Source organism: Sylvia atricapilla, chromosome 2 (assembly GCF_009819655.1).
Source record: "Sylvia atricapilla isolate bSylAtr1 chromosome 2, bSylAtr1.pri, whole genome shotgun sequence".
Classification (NCBI taxonomy): Eukaryota; Metazoa; Chordata; class Aves; order Passeriformes; family Sylviidae; genus Sylvia; species Sylvia atricapilla.
Window position 1 is genome coordinate 105,732,357 of NC_089141.1, and position 22,525 is coordinate 105,754,881.

General features: G+C 38.8%; 1 protein-coding gene and 1 long non-coding RNA gene across 2 annotated transcripts in view; one reads left to right on the forward strand and one right to left on the reverse strand.

Moving 5' to 3' along the window:
- Positions 1-10,700, reverse strand: part of DMD (dystrophin) — a 978,823-nt gene extending 968,123 nt beyond the window's left edge. The window contains exon 1 of the mRNA XM_066314017.1: positions 10,599-10,700. Coding sequence (XP_066170114.1) covers positions 10,599-10,641 — 43 coding nt within the window. The 5' untranslated portion in view covers positions 10,642-10,700. The remainder of the gene's footprint in view (positions 1-10,598) is intronic.
- Positions 1-22,525, forward strand: part of LOC136358139 (uncharacterized) — a 140,815-nt gene that overhangs the window by 94,308 nt on the left and 23,982 nt on the right. The window lies entirely within an intron of this gene.

A 22,525-nucleotide genomic window follows, 5' to 3' on the forward strand; every position in this document is an offset into this window, starting at 1 on the left:
GAATGATTTCTGATTATAAGTAAATAAAAGTATTTCACTTCAAATACTTTATGCTAAGTTTTAGCATTTAACTGAGCTACACATTGGTGTAAATCACAGAATATGCTACTTAACAGTTCAAACAGCAGCTTATTCTTTCTTTGCTGCACTTTAACAAATGAAAATAACACTAAAAATAGGGCTTAACACTCAGGTGACAGAAATTAATATCACCTGGAAAATAACATCTCCTATTAGTTATTAAAAACACTGATAACTCCTATTTACTAGAAAATAATCAGGAAGCATACTGAAATTTCTATAATAACAGATGATGATAACAAAACTTACCCAAACTAAAGACAGATACAGAGAAAGATTTTAAAGACAGAATTTATCTTCATCTAAAAGATTAAAGTGGCCAAGTTAACCACAGTACTTCTATGAGAGACACACTGACTATACACTCAATAACAACATTCATTTTGAAGGCAACAAATACTTTAAAGGGCTTAATTTTATTTCTCTGATTTTAAATTAACGATAACAAAACTAAAATCTCAATATGTTTAAATCTATATAAACTAAAGGTCTCTCAGGCTTTTTAAAAAAATTTGCACTCAAGAGTAAATTTGCAATAAGTCTTCAAAATAATAACCATATTTTCAGAGAATACAAATCAAATTAAAGTACCACCTTAGACACCTTGCTAACTCCTAATTTTTAAATAACTTTCAAAAATTTGCAAATACTACTGCAGGTGTTTGCTGCATATATTTAAGGGGGTTTTAACTTGAAGAGACTTTAAAAAAATAGTGGATATTCTATATTATATATTAATTTAACTAGATGGGCTTTCCAGTAAAGAGATGTTCCAACAAGCTAGAATTCAAATGAATACATCCTGAAAGACTAGATCTAAAGTGATTTGCAGCTACTTCACAATATGGGCACACAGGCAAATATGGACAGTTTTGATGCTTGTGTGCATACTCTGCAAAAACCTGGCATCAACAGAACCTGGCATCAATCAGATGAGACCCCAAATCTCTCTCTAAAGCCACTTTCCACACTAGTCAGACAGGCTGCTGACAAACAAAAGCACTCAAAGAGCTGGTCGAAGTCACTGCAAGGTGGCTATTGACTATTTGAGAGGCCTTTGTGATTGTGGGAGGCTCTGAAGGAAGGGGATAAAAGCAAATGCCACTCATTTTCAAATAAAGCAAAGAATATTTGGGTAACCTGGGAAAGCAATGAAGCAAATCCTCTGAAAAACCTGCAAATCTTCCTTGAAACCATGTCCTAACATATGAAAGAAAAGAAGCTGACTGGGAGTAGATAGCATGGTTTTACAAAGGAAAGTGATGCCTGACCAACTTTACAGCGTTTCATGAAGAGGTGTCTGGCTCAGTGAGGGGGGGACAGCAGTGGATGCTGTTTATTCTGACTTAAGCAAGACTTTCAACACTGTAATACAGGGTTAAAAAAAACCTGGTTTGGGTGTTTAGTAATGGACTAAGTGGCCAGTGGAGTGTATTGAAAACTAGCTGAAATGCTGGGCTCAAGTTTGGAGCTGGTTGTAAAAAGTCAATTCAGGAATCTGACAGGAGCCTTGTGGAGTTCAGGAAGGGGAAATACAGAGACCTGCACAGAGAGAGAAACTACTGCGTGAACCAGTGGAAGCTGGGGACCAAACAGCTGGAAAACAGCTTTCCAAAAATGGTTCTGGTGGACAACAAGCTGGGCATCAGCCAGCAATGTGCTCTTGCAGCAGGGAAGGCAAATGTTATCCTGGGCTGCATCAGGCAGACTTCTTCCAGCAGGTCGAGGCAGATCCTGCCTCTCTGCTGAATCGTGGTCAGACAAAGCTGGAACACTGAGCCCAGTGCTGAGCTCCCCAGTAAGGACATACTGGAGTGAGTCCACAGAAAGGCCACAAAGAAATGATGAGGTGATTGGACCACCTTTCAGATGAGCAAAGGCTGAGCCAGGAGCCATGAAGGTTCAGGGGGATTTTATCAGTAACTATGTTTTAAATAGGAGGGAGCAGAGCAGACAGTCAGACTCTTCTCTTTGGTGCCCACTGGCAGAATGAGAGACAATAGGCATAAATTGAAAGAGAGGAAATTCCATGGATAGTTAAGAAGAAAAACAGATTTTTGTGAGGCTAGTCAGTTGTTGGAACAGGCTGTGGAGTCTCCATCCTTGGAGGTATTTAAAACCCGAGCTGACATTACCCTGAGCAACCTGCTCTCAGTGACCCTGCTCTGAGCAGGTAATTAGAGTAGATGATCTCCAGAGGCATCTTCCAGCCTCGGCTGCTCTGCAAGCCTGTGAAATATCATCATCTTATAGGCTGAGCAACAGCTTCTGGAAGCACTCCAACATAGACAACACCACCTCTTAGGAACTCACAATCCATCAAGAAAAGCCTCCAAAGATTGACTTATTGCACCAGGAAAAAATTAATTCCTTGGTTACGATTTAGGGCTATGATATTTTTCACTTTCTAGATAAGAATTTAACAGATAAGAAGCAAATAACCTTGGTGTCTATAGTAGGCAGATTTAGGAAAAAAAAACCCTCTGTCCACATTTTGAACAAGTCCTTGTTCAAATCACATCCTTCTTTCAGTTAAGGGGAGGATTATTGGTCAAGTAAACTTTGCTTCACATTTGCCTGCAACATGTCAAGTGCAAAATGAATCAATTCAGCAGTACCAGCAGCTGGGAAGAGTTGGCAAAACGACTGTTAAATCAGCTTAAGATAACATGCAAAAATTAGCAAGCCTTCTTGGGGGAGGAAAGGGCTTATTTAAAGTAGCTAAAGCAGTACAGCAATGGATGTGCATGACTCAGAGAAATGGAAAAACAGCAAAAGAACTAAAGAGAAAATAAGAGAGCTGACAACAGTATTGGTAGAAAGAGTTTGGTCTTCACAATTCAGCTACTATTCCCCAAGAAAAATAGGTTTGTCCTTACAAGATGAAAGGGTGAATGTTCACTGTCATTCAGTTTATTTCAAAAGAAACATAAAATGTTTCCAATTATGGTTTTTAGCTGTAACAGTTGAAAAACATTATTAAGTTAGCAACTGTGCTAAACCCAGCAGTAATTCTGAATTGATTGTGTAAAGACATGTCTTGTTTTGAACAGGAAATAGAGATGGACAACATAATCCAATAGATTTCCTTTCCCAAGGCAAAAATGTTCCCCAGCTTACATTCTCTAAAGCTTTACATCAATCAGGTAATCGGGACAGAAGCGCCACTTCATTGAGGATAACTTTTACTCCTAATAGAGGAATTTGATATAACTAAGTACAAATTCTACTTATATGCCCTCTAGAAAGCATCTTGATGCAAGCAACCTCTTTCAAATCTCTGCTGGTATCACTGAGCCATCCTGTAGGCAAAGATACAGGTACCATGAAACTTTTAACAGTTACAGGAAAAAAATCAGATTTATGATGATTTCACTTCTTTATAAATATAAATTTGTTTACAGTATGTTTTTTGTTAATAGTAAATGTTGTACATTCTACTGTTAGATATCTGCTCCTAGAATCCAACCTTTATTTCACAGTTTTAATTTCCCTCCATGATTCTTGTTAGAGCTTTCAAAACCGATTTATTTAATTATTAGGAAGAACAGAAAGGTCAGAATGAAGCCTACAACATGCTTGTCCTCTACAGACTACTATAAAAGGAACTGTTCTCATGTTTTGGCGAGAAAACAAGAATTCGTTTTTGTGAAAAGTTACTTGGCTTCACCTTTGGTTTCCATTCAACATCCAATGCAACCAAAACTTTCTCCTCTGTAAACAGAGTATAAGCAGAGCAAACATTTTAATCTGGATCTTCTGCATTTTTAGAGCGTGAGTAACCATCAGTCAACCAAGCATTTATAAATGTGATCTTAGAATTCAGTGCAAAAATATACTGATCTCTATTTCCAGCATGGTTGGCAGGGCTTGGAAGGGTGGGTCAGGGAATAAAATACATTCTAAATCACATGATAGGAAAAGGTCAACAATAAATAAAGTCAAATTAATAAAAGAAATACTGTTGTATTCCTGAAATCCACTGCAAGCAATTTGGGGTTTCTTAAAATCTTCATTAAAAAGCAGCACAAAAAAACCAGTGAACTGAGGTAGTTTTGAGTTAATAAGCCTGTACACATCATGTCCACAAGGTCACCACAGGTTTGAAACTTCTCACCTCTTCCCCTCCATTTCCTTGGGCAGGTGCCCTCGTTGCTGGGCAGGATTGTCTCTGGCTGGCCTCACCTGGGTCTCTCTGCAGGAAGGAGAGTCTCTGCCCCTCTCAGTGCCCCCAGCCCCAAAAATACTTCCTTATGTTTCCCTTCCTTATTAGTTGCTCAGCTTTGGAATGAGTTAGTCAGGGGGGGCTGGGGATTCATACTTTCTAAGCCCAGGAATTTGAAAGGACAGCTTTGTGCCTAACCGCATTTTTCCCTGTATTGAAGAAACGGGCACAAATGCCCCATTTACTGCTATCAACAGCATCAGACATTTACATCATTTACACCATGTCCCAGACAGTCCACCATCCAGTAACTTCACAAGGCGCTCTTCAACACCTCCAATAATGCTCACTATTTAATGTTAATAATGTTTTAGAACATACAGAACATAGATTAATTTTGCCAAAGCTTAGCAATAGCTAGGAAGCTTTGAGGTTTGTTCAGAGTAAAATACTTCATGAACAGTCTTTTCCAAATGAAAACTTGAAAAACTGGGGGGGGGGGGCGTGTGTGGAAACCAACATTGAGAGAACAAGGTGAAGGGTATTGAGGCATTTGTGTGTGATGAGCACAGAGAGGCAGGCTTAGGAGAGAGGAGGTCAGATGAACAGAGACCTCAGATTTCTAAACAACTCTTTTGATATACACACCATCAGCAGAGTGCGAGCTGTGTCAAAGCAGTAATAGATTTCACTGCAGAAATGTTTCTTATGAGAAGCCTGTACCTGGTTAGGGCCAGAAAAGAAATCTTTTCTTTCTTTCTTTCCTTTCTCCCCCTCCCACCCCTCAGTTTTTCTTTAGCCACTGCAGTCCATGACCTTCACAGGGAAGAGCTTCTGCTTTGACAACAGGCTGCAAACCTCCAAGGACTATCAGTGATTTCTGGGAGAGAAAACTGTTGCCTCACTCACAATCCAATCAAAACCTGAATGTACCAAGTGAAAAATAAACCAAGGACATCTTAATTCTGTTTCATTGTGATTTGGCTTGCCTTCAAATCTCATACCCTGTGTATCTGAAACAGCAGCAACACTTCCATTAGCTGGGCCTTCCAACACTTTAATCAAAGTATCTTTCAGAATAAAAAGGCAGAAATGTCAAAATCCAATCACCCTTTAAATTCCCTCAATTCCCTGTGCTACAGAGAATTAAAAGCCTTACCCAAGGATAATTTCCTGTACAAACCAGCATGCAGGCATGTAGATGCTCTGCCATGTAGGCAGGCACCAATTTTAGAACATGGGGTGGTGGAACAGGGAGGCTCCCCTGCAGGCATCTCATGGCCACACTCCTGCACCCACTGTAGCTGATTTCTCACAACTTCCTCACTTTATAAAAAATACAGGTTATTGTGTGTTCAGTTGAACAATTCTGTATACCTCATCCAGTGTGCACAATCTGCCCCTCTTCTTTCGAAGTTTATATTAAAAATATCAGATGCTGACACCTCTGGTTTTGCTGGGACTCTTCTGAAGGCCAGGAGACCCAGGGTTCTCTCAGACTTTATTGGCATCCAGAAGAATGAAGTTGGTAAAAGAAATAGGCACAAAAGATTTGATTAACCTGACTAAAACTCATCTTCTCTCTCTTTCTGGGGTGCTTGCAATACCTCTAGGTCCCCAGAGTTCCTTCAAAAGAGTTTAGCAAAGACAAGCTAAGCAGAAAGTGATATTCTGGATCCACATTTAGGCAATTTCTACACACTGAAGTTTTTTAAACTTTTTTTTTTTAAGGAACCCTCAAATTTCATTATGTTACGTCATAGAAAACTATTTTAGGGGAAAAAAACACACCCTTAGGACTAATATTTCTGTAATGGTTTCTTTGAAGAAATTTTTGCAACTGTATCTTCTTATTTTATTGCCATTGAAATTACGCTACTTTCTTTCTGCTGAAGATGATAATCCCTTAAAATTCTTCAAGAAAGAAATTAAGTATAAATCTGGCATCTTAACTATTATTTTGTATGAACATATCCAAAATTACAAGAACATATGCTTCTGCTCACATAATACTATTTCTTTATCCTACACATGCTTATAATATTTAAAAACTGTATTTGCTCTTCAGAATAAAAGACTGCATGTAACTGGAAAAAAACAATATATAGATATGGATATTTAAAAAATACAGAATTAGAGAAAGGACCAGAAAGCCTCTCAAATAGTATCAGTCTCATGCTCTAAACAATATCCCAAAATGTGACTTGCAAGGACCAAGAAAGTTTATGATTTTCTTAAAATGTAGCTCATCTGTCCTTCATAACACATAATTAAAAATGACCTGACTTGTTGCACATGTGGTAAGTAACCTAGAAGGGAAGTATCTGTGGTCTCTGCAGTGAGTACTCTGAACCCAAATAACTCCTTTGCTCCGCGTGTTTTTCTGGGAAGATGAAGGATCTTGTTCCCTTGTGCAGCACAGTTGGCAAGATGTTCTGGAAAGCCACACTCCACTAACCATTATTCCTTCTTTCCACAAAGCTGAGTCTTTGATAAGGCACAATTATTTAAAATTCCCAAAGCTGTTCTGCTTCCCCTGACAGTGATACACACAAGTACATCCCCGGCGACAGCAGTGTGGTGTTACAGAGTTCCACTAAATTTATTGAGAAGTCTTTATCCAGCAGTTAGCTATAGCACAGTACAATGGTTATCCTCCTAAATGATAATTAAGCTTTGGGGTAACATTTAATTGAAAATGTACTGTGAAAATCAACAAGTCAGCTCTTTCAAATTGAGGCTGCTTGGTTCAAAATACCACTCAATGTGATTTTGTTTCACAGTAATCCACGACAAAAAATATATGAGCCTAATCCTGTTTCCTCTGGAGATCATTTAAAAACACTTAACCCCTTGGACAATTGGGTTTGAATAATTTCACATTATTAGTCAAATGGCTAACCTTTTTCTACAAATATTGCACCTTTTCAGTAATAAATCACATGATCTTTTTGGTAACTATTCTATTAGCAACATAATTGACTTGTTTTCTTTAAAAAAAGTTTAAATTTTCACAGTATGCAGCATGGTCTTAGACTCCCATCCTTTGAATATGTTCCTCTGATCCATAATTATTTTGGAAGGGCCTGTGACTACCTGTGATGCCCAAGGGATGCCAGAGGACCAGGGTGAGGGAGCAGACACCACGTAGGAGCAGAGTGAACGAAGCACCCTCCTGCACTAGCTAGGGTGTGACTTTCCAAGAAGTTCTCTCCTTACAAGCAAGATCCAAAGAAATTTGCTGCCATGCTCCTCCTATCTCCCTGGGTTGTTTTGGGCCACAGCATATCATGTGGCCCAGCAGGAGCAGCCTGCCAAGCCAGCATTCCCCTGCAAGGTGTGTGTGTGTGTCACAGGGCTCGTTCTGGAGGAGCTGCAGTGTGACCCCACACACCCACTGTGGATCTGTGCCCAGTTCCCAAACCCAGAGCATGGCTTTGGGTTCAGCTTCCCACAAAAGGGATGCAGGGCACACTCTCAGGGTTAGGCACTGGTGCACAGGCATTTGCAGGGAACCTGACATCTGGGAATTCACTTCAGAAATTCCTGCTCTGAGCTGAGGTGTGAACCTGGAGGCACTCCTGCTGCAGTACATCCATGGCATCCTGTAAGAGACCCCTGGTGGCCACCAACTTTCAGGCAGGATTAATTTCTTTTCCATGCTGGATGATTAATTCTATTTTTAGCCACTGCTTTGTGCAAATCCAAGCAGAGAAAGAGGATGCCTCTGTGTGACTGCAAGCAGAATTTGGTTCCATGTCAAAATAAGGACACAGAAAGAGGATTATATCTGCTAGAAGGAAGAAATACAGCATATGATACTGAATCCCCTAGGGAGACTGGCTTCTGAAATAAAGTTCCCAGTAATCTCATCTTAATTAAAACAAAATGAAATTTATGATATCTCATTTCCCAGCCACTTTATTATTTAGGTGTCATTGTCAAAGACTCTGCAGAAATCGAAGAAGAGACAGCCACTGCCCCAAGGAGTTTCCAGTCTGACTCAGGGAGAAGTAAACACTGAACAGCTCAGGAAAGAAAGCAAAGCCCTTGGCAATGAATAAATACCTTTGTATTTTTCACAAAGGTCATTCTCAGCTAAAGTGAGATGAATCAGGGAATGAAGAACCCATCTTTACTGCTGTGGCACAGGGGAGAACAGAATCCAAAAGGGAAGAGGTGCATGCAGAGGTGGATGAAGGGTTGAAGAGGGGCCATCAAAAAAAAAAGAGAAAGTATGGATTTAAAAAACAGTACAAAGGTGTAAGTGAACACTGCCTTCTCTAAGAGCAAAAAGTTTTCATCCAATATAGAAAGAGAAGCAAAGGGAGCACAGGCAACAAGTAGGAGACGTGACATGTCCTGAATGAAGGCAGTAGACAAATCTGGGAACATTATTTGGGCACACCTTGTCACAAAGTGGAGATACAGGTTTTTCTATTTTTATTGAAACAAAACGATAAAACCCCCCTTGAAAATATTATAGAAAAATATTTAAAGAAAAATGTCATGCTCTTTAAAAAATGTGAGGATACAGCTGAGGAAAGCCATTTAGCTAAATAACTCCCAAGAAGTGCTAGGACATCACCCTTTCCTTTTAGATATGGACACAGTTACATAACATAATTTAGCAAGTGATTTAATGGCTCTAGTCATGAATGCTATTAATCTGGTCGATGCAACTTTGGTTTCTATTCATAGTTTACAAAACCTCTATCACAACCATTTCTTTTCTTTCATTCATCTACTAATCTTCTAGGTTTCCAGAGTGAAAAAACAACTTTTGAACTAAGCAGAAAATATATTTTCCCCTTACTTAACAAGCAACTGCCCAACTTTCCTTGCAGCACCATCTGTTCCCCAAGGCTGAGGACAAGAAATCTGGGCTGATATTGTGATTTCCTTGGAAAGGGAGTATATAGAAGTGAAGAAAACAAATTCTCCTTATTCCTCTCCAAAGAATCCTCTTGCTAGCCAGGACTAAAGCCTCCTAGGAGAAACCCAAGACATTTCTTCTTCCCAACTGCACCCCCAACATTTTCAGAAGTCAAGAAAACTTTCTCATAATTATCCAGTATGTGATAATGATGATCTCCCTGTTCTACCTTACTTGAACCTCTAGACTGTGCCCATTAAGTAAAAGGTGTTATCACTGAAAGAGCTCTCTTAGCAGTAAAAAACTGCATGGAAAATTGACAGCTGATTCAAGTTTTATTTATTGCGCGCACACAGAAAAAAAAAAAAGGTTTGACTTCATCTTGTAAAAAGGGAAAGCAATTATGGCATAAGACCACACCTGCACCTTTTCTGAAATTTTCTGTTTTAAGCTTCCTTCCTGTCAAACATAAAAAAATTAATCTTATTTTGAGACTGTCTTCATCCCATGGACCATGCAGTCCATTATATGCTATGGGGGTAAATGACAACATGTATGTCTTTCCCTGCCTTTTATAAGCAGAAAATAGAAAAAGCCATAAATTCTATCATTATAAAGATACAGGACTAAGCTGAAAGTGGAAGAAGCCAAAATAGATTATAAAACAGGGGGCAGAGAGCATAGATTATGTCCAAACACTGGCACTTCTTTTTTTCACTGGCACAATCTGTTCTGAGAGTCTGGGTGGGGGAGGAAAAAGAAATATCATCTGAGAGCATGGTAGATGGATTTGAAAACTCTCTGTCATTCTTTCATTCTTGGCTCTCTTCAGTCTCCTGCTCTTGGCATCCTCTGTTTTTCTTCTTATTGCACATAAAGGTTTGTTTTAAACCAACAAACAAGTGCAAGTCTGGAAAAGATGACTTTTTTTTGGGGAAGCACATGGGAGAGCTCAGCTGCTGCTTGCTTCGAACGAAGCTGACACCCCCTCCTTCAGCTGATACCAGACAGTTCAGTGACCAGAGAAGAGATCTCTTACTCTGTAAGTTAATATTAGGCAATGAAACTGCATATGCCATTAAAGTTCAAAGAAACTGATTACTCCTTTGATGTGTTGCCAAATTATTGAAATAATGACGCTCTTTTTTTTCCCAAGTGTATTGGTGTGTCTCCTCAATTCTCTCTTTTTTAACCCCATGCTTTAATAACTGTTGAACTTCAGAAAGAAATGTGTTATTTTTCTTCAAAGGAGAGCTGAGTACTGTTTCATGGTGTTTCAGAGTGACTTCTTTTATATATAATGTAAAGGATATTAGCCCCTATTAGAGAAAAAAAAAAAAAAAAAAAATCACTTTATTTCCCCTCTCAGGTGCTCTCCTCCTTTAGACTTGGAAAATAAACATTTAAAAATGCATGCTGTTAGTGGGCTGTCAAAGTGAACATTGTGATAAATTATGTCAGTCTGTTCATACTTACAATCATCTTCCACTTCCTCGTACCAAAGCATGTGAGCAGACATGAAATCTCTCCACAAAACAGAGAAAAAAAAAAAAAAAAAAAAAAAAAAAAAAAAAAAAAAAAAAAAAAGAAAAGAAAACAACAGCACAGTGTTTCTTGGCAAAAATATATCCCAACTTTGCTGCTCCAGTAGCTTTAGCTGAATTAGGCTCGTCCCTGCATAGCGCCAGATGTGTTCCCGCAGGAGCCCCAGCAGCTGAGAGAGGAGAGGGCAGGAATCAGCCGGGTGGGATGCCCGAAGGGTGGGATGCCCGCAGGGTGGGATGCCCGAAGGGTGGGATGCTGGCAGGGTCTGGGCTGTCCCGGCAGGGAGAGGATCCTCACTTCCACCCAGCCGGCATGGTAACTGATGCCAGGGCTCTTTGGAGGCCCCGGAATGTTTCAAATTCCAGGACCTGCGCAGAAGCGACGCTCTCCCCCTCAAAACAAAGTTGATTTCCCATAATAGGACAGCCCATGCACTCGACATATAAGGCTCTGCTTCCAGGGTGGCATGTGCAATGGATTTAAATTATGCGTTGCAGCTTCCCAAGGAACGTTCAGGCTGCTCCCTTCGCACAACTCCCCGGAGAGCCCTATGAAATAAATTTGATTCCCTCCCAGCAAATGATCCTGGCCCAACCCCAGACAGGTTCCTCCTTTTTTGGGAGGAGAGGAGCAGCAACCCTCCCTCGACTTTTGGGATTTCAACTTCCCTCCCGAGCAGGGGAAGAAAATAAACAAACCCTAAAATAGTGTTGTCACCAAAACTAAATGTGTAAATGCTAACACAAGTTGTGGTAAGTCAGTAGCTGCTTAGAGAGGAGAAGAAAAAAAAAAAAAAAAAAAGAACTATTGACTTACAGCTGACCTTTTCCACTCCCACCAAAACCACGCAGTACTAATGCTGCACACAGCCCAGGAGCTGCAGAGGAAGCAGAGGCAGGAGTGTACACAAGCTGCCTGTCCATTTCTCTTCCTAACAGTGGGAACATCCCTCCATTCCCAAATCCCAAACAGGTGGGACCTGGGCTGGCAGTCCCCCCCTGCACTCAGAGCCAGGCCTCTTTAGTTTACACAGGAAGGAATAAGAAGAATCTACACAATATTTGGGAAAAGGACTGCATCGTCCTTCACCCAAACCCAGATTTTTACAGGGCTTCTCTTCTTTCTACAATATGTACTTTGTACAATATGTACAGCCTTTAGAGATAGGCCATAATAAATCATGTAAATGGTTTCATTTGAAAAGTCATTTGAAGAAACATTCTTATACTGTTCTTTCCTTTTTCTTTTTTCTTTTTTATGTATCCTTAAAAACCTGAAAAGTGCTGTTTTTCAGTTTAAAGCTTAATGTATCCAGCCATGCTGATTACAAGTTTATAAGTAACTTTCTGGATTATGCACAAAAATAAACGCAAAAATGAAGTGTGTAATATAACCTTACAGCCAGTGGCATTTTCTACACTGGTAGTCAAATTAATACACTGAAGAACCTGGATGTACAGTACACGCCAAGAGACTCCTAAGGATTAATCTGCAGCCCACAGGAACTGCAAGTCATGAACTGATGTAGAAAATAATCTGAAGCGGAGCACACTGTAACAGCAGCTGCATTTTGATTATTTGAGGAAGAAGGAGACTGAGAAAACCCAGGAAAGGAGCTGCTTATTGTGCAAATTTTTTGCTTTGAAATACCTAAAGTCACCCTTAATAGCACATGCTGTCAATGACTGAAGCCCAGTATCATATTTAAAGGCCACAAGTGAAAGTTACCTTGAAGGAAAATGATAGGAGAACTGTGATCCTCCTGGTTTATCTTAATTTCAAGAACAAGCCTTTTCTCCAAAACTTTTCAAGTGCATAAATCTCTGTTTCTAAATTAGATCACAGGGCCTTCATCTCAACAGAGACCAGTCTGTTTTATACCCAGCTCTAGTTGCAATCCACAAAAATTCATATGGATTATTCATCCTCTCTGACAAAGCTTTTGAGACCATCAGAACATATTTGGACCATGCTTTGCAAGCAATGCACTGCTACTCAGCATTTTCTTCTGAGACATAGCCCAAAGAAGTGTCTAGTGGCAATATTTACAATAACTTACATATTTACCAATCTTCCAGATGCAGGAAATCCGTATTTGCTTCCTCTCTTTATACTGAGGGAGTTCAAAAGTCTGGTGGTCTCAAGAGAACATCTGCTTCATTCATAGAAGGCCAGAAACCTTCAGCCTACAAACAATTTCCCTTCCTCTTACTGATGCTCCTCCGGTCAATTGGAAAAGAGTAAAAATTTATTGGGCCATAGAGAGAAATAACAAAAGTGAGTGTTCAAATATACTGGGTATTTTGGTTGGGCTGGGATTTCTAGCTTTGGTGGTGCTGGGGATGGTTCTGGGGGACTGCAAAGAAATTGAGAAGCGTTTAAAAACTTAATACTGTTTTCAGCAGCTATGAATGCTGTGACTGCCTAACATTAAGAAACATCCAGGCTACTGAAGAAGTTTAAAATGTACCTCTTAGTGCCTGTTAGCCAGCACTTACATTTCTGGAGCATTTTGACACACCAGGTTTTGTTATTTGTGGGGTCTTTCTGCTCTCTCTTCAACAACAGAGGGAGGCAAAGCTTCTCTGTAGCTTTATGTGAGATAATTACTGTGTGCTCAATAAATGCTGGTGGTCAGAGACCACCTGCCTCACTCTCCTTTCTACGTGCTGCAGGTAGCAGGCTCTGACTACAGACTACAGTGCCAGCAAGACAGGAAAGGGAATAAGCTTCAAAGCTACAGAGAATTTGGAAAATGTAGAAAATCTGCAATGATAAAAATGGGTATTTTTTCCAGTGATTGCTGTCAGCTATAGTTTAATATTGCTTTACTCTTCCACAGCCAGTAATGGCTTAAATGAAAGAAAATTGTCGTCGTCACAGAAATGGTTTGGGTGACTTTCAGCCACCCATTAACAAAGGTTTTACACAGAGGCTGTTTATATCCCAGCTTGGGAAGTCCTTTCAAAGCCCAAGTATTGATGAACTTGAAAATATCTCCTCCCTGACGGCATGAGCGTGACAGCAATGCAGAGCTGGGGAAGACGGCAAGGAGGCCAGCAGCAATCTGGGAACAGGGACAACAATAAACTGCCTGTTCAGAAACCACTTAGGGGATTGGGTTCAGCCCATGGCAGCATGACTACGGAAAAGAAATGGATTTCAGCATCCAAACTTGGCAGCCATGTTTATTGCCTCAGTAAGCTCAGCCAGGTTAGGACTAAAGCACGATGGTCAAACCATGGACTGGACATGGGAAGCAAGTTCTCAGTGCTCTAGCTCCTCTGTACCATAATAAAGGGCTACATTAAAGTTCAGGACTTCTCTGTCAGGGAAAAAAAAACAAAACAAACAAACAAACAAACAAACAAACAAAAAACCCCAAACAAACCCAAAAAAACCCCTATGACTAAAAAATGATGGTTTTGACATAATTGATATGGGAGGAGAGGTTCCCAATTCAACATAAATAAATCAAATAACTTGATGTTAACAACCTCCACAGAGTAACAAATCTACCATCTCGCTGTAAGTTACTAGGACACGAGCACCCAACAAACCCCCAGCAAAGCAAAGCACACCATATTGCTATTTGTAGTGTCTAGCTCCTTTCCTGTTAACAGATAAAACAAGAAAATAACAAATAAGTAGCATGTTGTACAGAACTTATTTACAAACCTCTTATGACTTTTTAAGCATCCCAGTGGCACATGTTGTTTGCCAATGCAACTCAACATCAGGCAGAGTGCTTACAGCATAAACCTAAGACAGATGATATTTTGATTATAATTTCAGAATGCATTTCAACTTTTATTCCGCTCTGTTTTTAAATCACTGCCAATGCTGACCTAAAAAACAAAAAAACAATGAAAGGCAGTCCAAGCCTGTTTCTTGGTTCAGCCATTAAGCTCATAACAAGATGTCTCTGTGCTCTTGCCAGTATTTGCAAATCTATCACATCTATCTGTGTGGGAAAAAGTGCTGAGCTCCAGGGACTATGGGACTGATGTGCAGGGAGAACTGGGATGGGATTCTTTCAAGCACTAATGTGCAGCGTGGGTTTTTGCCCTGATGGTATATTGGCTCTGATTCTTTTTATTATTCACTTCCTGTCATGAAAAAACCCACAAAACAAACACAAACCACTTGCATGTCAGCATCAGAGGAAAAAAATAACATCTTCAACAGCTTTATCACAACAGAAGTAAACAGGCAGCTTCTGATTTTCCTGTGAAATCCACAAGGAAAAAAAAAGAAAAAAAATCTTTCCAATGTGAGCGATTGAAGAATTTCTCTCTTTTGTTTCTTAGCCTATTTTTACTTCAAAAAGGAATATATCATAGAAGATTTTAGTACAGGTTGCAAAGAGGTTCTTTTTCTTTTTTATTTGATCTGCAGACCAGAAATAAAAGACAAAAAAACTTCAAAACAAAACAAAAAACTTGCTCTTATCTCTGAAGGAAGCAGTAGCTTTTGGCTTCCAAAGTAAAATACATTAATATAAGTTTATAGTTGGAAAATTAGTAGTCAATACCACGATAAAAGACAAAGCCCTCTCATATGCAAGGTGTGTAAAAAAAAAAATATTTTTATATCATGAAACATTTCTACTTGAAAACATGCTAATGAACCAATATATTGTTTCACTGCTGTTTGTGCTCTCCCCAGGAAAGCTCTCTCCTTCATGTCAAGGCCACTGGGAAAGAGGGTTTAACCATTTTTGCAGAGCATCTACCAAAAAGAAGGGTGGGCTTACTTCTTGCCAGTTTAGCATAAAACAGTAACTCTCAGAAAACAATCATTATCTATTCTGGAAAGCTTCAGCTAAAGAACAACCAATCCTTTTCACCGAGTGGATCTGTCTTTGGTGCAAGGTGCCAAGCAGATCAAGCAGGAAAGCATGTCCATGCTTTGTACATCTTTATTCTCAAATGCTGTCAATTCTCCATCTTTCAGAAACTTTCACCCCAGCAGAAATGAAATCAGTCTTTACTGGAGTCAGCTGGACCAGACTCCTCAGAAGATATACTGAGCAATCCACAGGAAAGTGTAAGAAAGGACAGCAAATTATATAAAAACTAATATTAAGAGGACAAAGAAGAGAAGAGAAAGATGATTTTAATTACTGATATATACAAAGTAGAAATCAAAGTAATAAAGAGGATTTAGAATTACTCATTTATGTCTATAAAATGTTGGTCTTAATCACTCCAGAGAGGACCAGAAGGGAGAAGATTTATTAACTAGTATTTCTTTCTCTAGATTTAGTCATGTAACTCACTCCAATCACCACAAGCATCCCATGTAAGCTGCAGAAAGGATCCTGAAAGTAATCTAGAAACTGTCTGAGTATCTAAAACAGGCTCCTGCCCCAAACTACCCTAGTTGGGGCAGGGGGGGGGGTGTCTTTCTCTGGCTTTGTCTTGTTGGTTCACCCTTGGTTGTGTGTCCAGACCATGAAATGCCAAGGTCAAATTGTCCCTCTTGTCCATGTCTTCTGAGTGACCACAGAAAGAAAATCTGAGCCCACAGACCAGTAGTGAGACACAGCACAGGAGGTCCCCCAGCTGAGCAGAAAACTCCTTGGTGCAGTTATTTTCTCAGGGTGGATCTAAAGCATGTGAAATTCACTCAATTCTTATTGCCATTGCAACTTACCCAAGGGATGTCTGTATTCCCAGTCACCAAGGAAGACATCCCAGTCTCTACAATGCTTAAATGCAACTGATAATAACTTGATTATTTGCATCACATCTAAATGGTGAAATGTTAGCCAGTTTTTATACACATACATGTATTTGTATGCATGTATGTCACAGAGAAAGCAAGTGCACTCACACACAAGTAGTGGCAATAGCAATGTATGCATGGGCATATTTAATACTTCTTTTAAGAGGATCTGACTTCACAAAGTTGAAGACAATTATAAAACCTCATCAGTGAGAAGAAAGAAGTTAAACAGACAAATGTGAACGATAATTGGAAGATGTTTGAAAACACTGTTTAGGCCTAAATGCCATTACCAAGAAAAGTTTCTCTGGTTGAAAACAAACAACTGCAAACAAAAACAAATTTAGTCTAGAAGGGAAGCAGGTATTTAAAAAGCAAAAGCAAACACAATATGTAAGGAGGAGAGGAAAAAATGCCAAGCTGATTGCAAAGAATATCAATAGGAGGTAATTATGAATCAGAGTCAGCAATCCATACGTTCGAGACAGAGAATTCACCTAGGCCTGCAGGGAAGCTGCATCAGCTCTGCCAAAGACAACTCAAGGTCACTTTGCAGAGCAAATGTTCTGGCTGCTCACATAAACAGAGTTTTCTTTAGGGAAACACAACTTGACACCAGCTGCCTCCGCTACCCCAGTCACCCCATCACATCCTCCCCCAGCTTTACTCTGCTCCAGTCAATGTTTCAGCTGTGCCCAGTTTTGACACAACACTTCATGAAAGCCACAGATAAATTGGAAAGCACTCAGAATCACAAATATCCAAAACAGGCGATTTTCTTTACAGAGAAACACCGAGGGAACTTTACATATTTATTCTGGGAGGAAAAGGCAAAGAAGTACATAGCTGCTTCTGCTTTTCAGCATCTAGACATCACAACACCCCATTATTGTTCATGTATGCCAAGGAAAGAGACATAATTTGGGTAAAATCAACTTAGATTTGACATAAGGAGAAAATTGTGGGAGTAGAAAGTTATTTACACATTTGAAAATATATATGCAGAGGTCATCAAACCCTTTTAAGCTGAAGCATGTAAGGAAAACTTTAACAAAATTTCAAGGATAACAAAGTGTGTTTGATCTATTGCAACCCTTGCAGCAGAAGAAATCTAGATGCCTTTTCATCTCTGTATTTCTGTAACTCTCTGACATAAGGTTTACAGACTAGCTAGTATGACCAGTCATATGGAGCTTAAGTTTGCATGCATCTCTTAAACAGAATAATTGTGTTGTGAAAGGAGAGCAATGGGTCTATGAATACACAATGGCAATCTGGAAACCTAAATTCTGTTAACAGTTCTGCCAGTCACTCACTGTCCAATTTCCCTTTTTTTTTTTTTTTTTTTTTTCCCTTTCCCAACAAGAGAAAAACATGTACAAGCTAAACAAGTGCTATTAGCCTGCTTAATTATTGTTTGAGAGAGGTGACAAACTGTTTGAAGTACAGGACTATTAAGAGTCTGTGTTTTAATTACACTGATTTCATCATAAGTCTCCCTGGATGACAATTGCTCAAAGCCTTAGTTACAGTGGCAAAAGACTGTCACATTAAATCTGTGAAGATTGGGCTATTATGACAGCGAATTATGATGACAAAATTCTGTTAGTTGAAGTCTAATGAAACATTACTGCATACATTAGGATGAAATGTTAAATTATTTCTGTGCGGGTCTATATGCAGGTTAGTACATCAAGATGATGGCAAACTGGAGTTAATGCAAGCCTGCAGAGATGACATTACAAATGGCAAGATGATTGCAAAATGATGCTGCTGCAAGTGAACTGTGATTAAAAAATAGGTTTAGAAACAGAAAATGTGCTAAGGGAATGTAAAAATAAACCTACAGATAATAAAAGCAAAGACATTTTACTTAAAGCAAAAGGCACACTGGATACAATTAGTGCTGCAGACCAGTTCCCTGCCAAACTGGCCAACATTGATTAGGAGGGCACAAAGCCAGGATGAGACTGCCTTACAAGTACCTGCCAATAAATTCTGAGTAATGGCACCACTAGGACATTTTTTTTTTCCACTAAAAAGAGGTAATTGACTCCATAGAAACATAAATAATTTTTGAAAAGGTGCTCAAGATTATTGTCCTATGAAAGAATATGGTTTGATCAGGAAATTCCCTCTTAAATTTAATCATATTGATGTTTTTCTTTCTTGGATTCTGGCAGGGTTGCTTGGACCTGTCTAGAACCAGATTATTCATTAGGCCCAAAAGAAATTTGTCCATTCACAGGTAAATTCAAATACATAGTATCCACAGCACTGTAAGATTAAGGAGACTAGATATTTGATATGCATAGTGCTCATAATTTAATGTGATTAGATCAGTGACACCAAAGATCTGCTAGTGTATTTCCTTAGAGCAATGTTTGATTATTACTTCTAACATATGAGAAAAAAAATTCAAAACCTAAGAAAACTCTTTTCTTTTCTTTCTGCATTTGAAGTCTTTCCTCCTTGCTATTATATTTTTATCTACTGGTAAATACAAGAGGTACACTTCATTTCTATTTTGGCAACAGCAGGTGTTTTTTTCCAAAGGACTGGTGTATCTATCTACCTGACTCCCTATCTGTAATGTTTTCCATCTTATTATTACCCAAAATATGTAGTACTCAGTTCCTGATGAATTACACTGGTAGACTGAAGTGCTTTGTTTAAATAACGGGCTTCGACAAGGAGTTTTAGGTAGTACCTGACCTTTAGGTCAAAAACAGGCATATTTTTAACCTATCTAATAGAGAAGAAAATGAAAAAAAATCCCTATTCTTGAAAATTTATAAGTTTTTACTGGGCAAATTACACATCCTATTCAGCAAAATAATGGAATGGCAAAATCTCACTAAAAATAAATAGATCTTAATAAGGTAATTTATTTCAGAGATAAGTACAGAGTGACTCGTGCTTTTTTTTTTTTTTCCTCGTATTTTTCTAAATAGTTCCGTAACTAATCAATTAGTACTTGGAGTACAGAAAAGGAGTTCAAAATGATGGTTCAGGGCTCCAAGTCACTCTGATTACAGACTGAAATTTGTAAGAGCCATTATCACTGCATACATTACATTAAAATTCATGTAGCCTTTCTGACGACACACACACATTCCACCTGAAGGCATGGACTTTTTAGAGGATTGGGAAATCACTACATCCAGCTACTCCCCAGTCTGTCTGCTGGCATGGAACCTCAGCCAAATGAAGTTACCTGTGAATCTGAACTGAGCACTGGAAAGAAATCACAGACTGAAGTAATAAAAGATGAACCATATAGTGCTCCCTCATTCCCTGCTGATTTTAATCTTACTAAATTCACTCATTCAAGTGAAGATATACATCCTGATGACAATAAGATCTGTACAATTTACTGAATTCAGTGATGTTTTATAACACAGAAAAGAAGTGATGGTGGGAAAAATTACTAATTTTTTTTAATCATTAATTATAAGCAACAGCAATCAAAGCCATTCATTATAATGACATAAAGAAAGTCCATCTAAGGAGTTTGAAATCTAAAAAATCTGTTCTCTAAGGAATTATTTCAAATCTTAATTGATTAAAAATATTTAATTTTTTCAATGCACCAATTACAGGTTGGTTGTTTAGAGGATTTTTTAGCCTGATAGTTATTCATGAAGCATGTATACAAATGCTTATCACATTAGATCTGTGTGTTGACAAAAGTCCAAAGGGATTGTGTGTTGTGGGTAAACAAATGCTTCCTTAAAAACACTTCATGTAAGTTTAAAAATTTAATATAGATCAGAACTGGAGCAGCTTGGTTACTAATATGAAAAACAGAATTTTTTGCAGTTTTCTCTGTTACAGACCTACTAAAATACAGCCCAGGTGCCTACTTTCACAGGAGTAAAATGCATCTAAAACTATATTTATGCAGTAAGTCTTGGTTTATGCTTGTTACATAAATACAACTAGATGATATATTAACATTAAAGAGGGCTAAATTTAAAATTCGCCAAAATTCATCAGTCCATGGAAGATAGACCAACATATCCCATATGGAAGACAACAGCAGCACAAGGATTCAGAAAACAAAGTATCAGTCACAACCTCTGCAGGCTTTATGACAGCTGCAGATTACTAAGTTTATTCAATATTATTTTAGGTGCTTTGTGGTAATTTGCCTGGCCTATACTCATTTATTTTTAAAGCAAAAGTCTTCCATTAATCTTGGGTTAGAACCATCAGCCTCAGCCAGAAATTCCAATCACTGCGAAACATCTAAATGGCCTGTGCATAAACACCTGATTTATTCCCTACGAATGCAACATAAGTATGACTTCTGCTTTACTTTTTGAAAAAAGAAAAAATATTTCAACTTAAAGTACTCTGTCACTCTTTAATCACTCCAATTAACTTATTTTCCCTGTTTGATAAATATATCCATATAAAACTTCTCAAGAGTATATACTTGACCAGAATTCAGATGCATTAATGATTACCACTACAACTAAAAGAAATACTTTTAAGCCAAAATATACAAATAGACTTAAAATGATTTAATGATGGTGATACATGTTTTCAGTATAAAATTCATCAGAAAATGCAGTAAATACTTCAGCTACTGTGTAAAGCTGTTTCAACATCAGCTACCAAATGCAATACCTATTTTTTAAAAACCTCTTTTGGAACTAAAACCCAGTACCCAATCATGGTCCCAGTTTAATCTCCAGAAATTGCAATAAGAATAGAATTAACAGACACACGTATGAGTTAATGGAAAAATGTATTTTACAGGGGCAATCACATGTCATCTTCCTGGTGGAGTTCTTTGAGTCAGTGCACACACATTCAAGGGAAACCTCCTTTATGCAATTTAAAGAATTCTCATTAAAGAACAAAGATGTCACAGGATAACAGATCCACTTTCACAAACATAAAAATCATTAAAATACAGAAGTGCCAAAAGCATGCAGCTTTCTCAAATGTGTATGTCACCAGGCACATCACAGAACAGAGCCAGGACTGGTCAACAAATAAGACACCCTGATTATCACTACAGGGGTATGGAAAAAGAAAGCAACTCCCAAATTTCCTAATAGTGCTAAGGTATTCAGGGAAATGAAAATGAAGGTTGGCTGCAGAGAGATGCAGAAGAGCCTCAGAGTGTCAACTGGGCAATAAAAAAGACAGATGAAATTCAATATTGAGAATATGTGGAGGAAAAGAAATCTCAAATTTACGTACTCAGCATGAGCTCCGAACTAGTTATTACCACTCAGGAAAGAGATCCTGGAGTTATAAAAGGTCTATGAAAAAATCAACTCCATCTTAGCAGCTGTCAAAAAGCAAATCAAATGCTGGCCATTACTATGACAGAAATAGAGAGCAACATACAAAATATCATTATGGTATTATTTAAAGTCTTCAGGTGTTCAGACTTTCAATACTGTGGGCTGTTTTGGTTCCCCTATCACTAAAAAGATATAACAGGAATAGTAAGGACAACAGAAATGATTGAAAGATAAGGAGAAATGGCTTCCACATAAAGAATGACTACAGAAGAATCTTCAAGGTAAGGTGAGGAAAGGGTGAATGAGCATACAAGTCCTGTGAACCTTAGAAGGAGGAAGAGCTTGCCCAGGGGATGCATACCAACCAAAGGAGCACAGCATTACTGCCTGAGGGACTAGAGAGGGGCTGAGGCCCAACAGGCAGCTACAGCTCCAGGAAGAGGGTCCTGGCACCATCCCTGACAGTTTTCCAAAATCATCCTCTCAATGTACACTGGACAAAAAGAGCCAGCCCAATATTGGGCTTCCCCATGTGTGCTGGGAGCAAATCAGAGGGAGTGGCTCTGCTGCTACAGGAGCCTGTGATGTGTTCATGCCTGAAGGGCTGTGCAGTGCTGGGCTCCAGGAGGATGCTGAAGAGTTACAGAAGAGCAACTGGAAACAATCAAGGGGCTGGAGCACACTCAGAGAGCTGGGATGCTTCATTTTGTAGAGGAGAATGTTCAAGGGAGATAGGACTGAGTCTTGAAAAGCCTGAAGGAGTGAAAAAGCTGCATAAGGAAATTATTTACCAAATCTTGTAATGCAACAAGATTGTACAACAGGGTATATTATGCACAATTGGTTTAAAAGACAGAAAGAAAC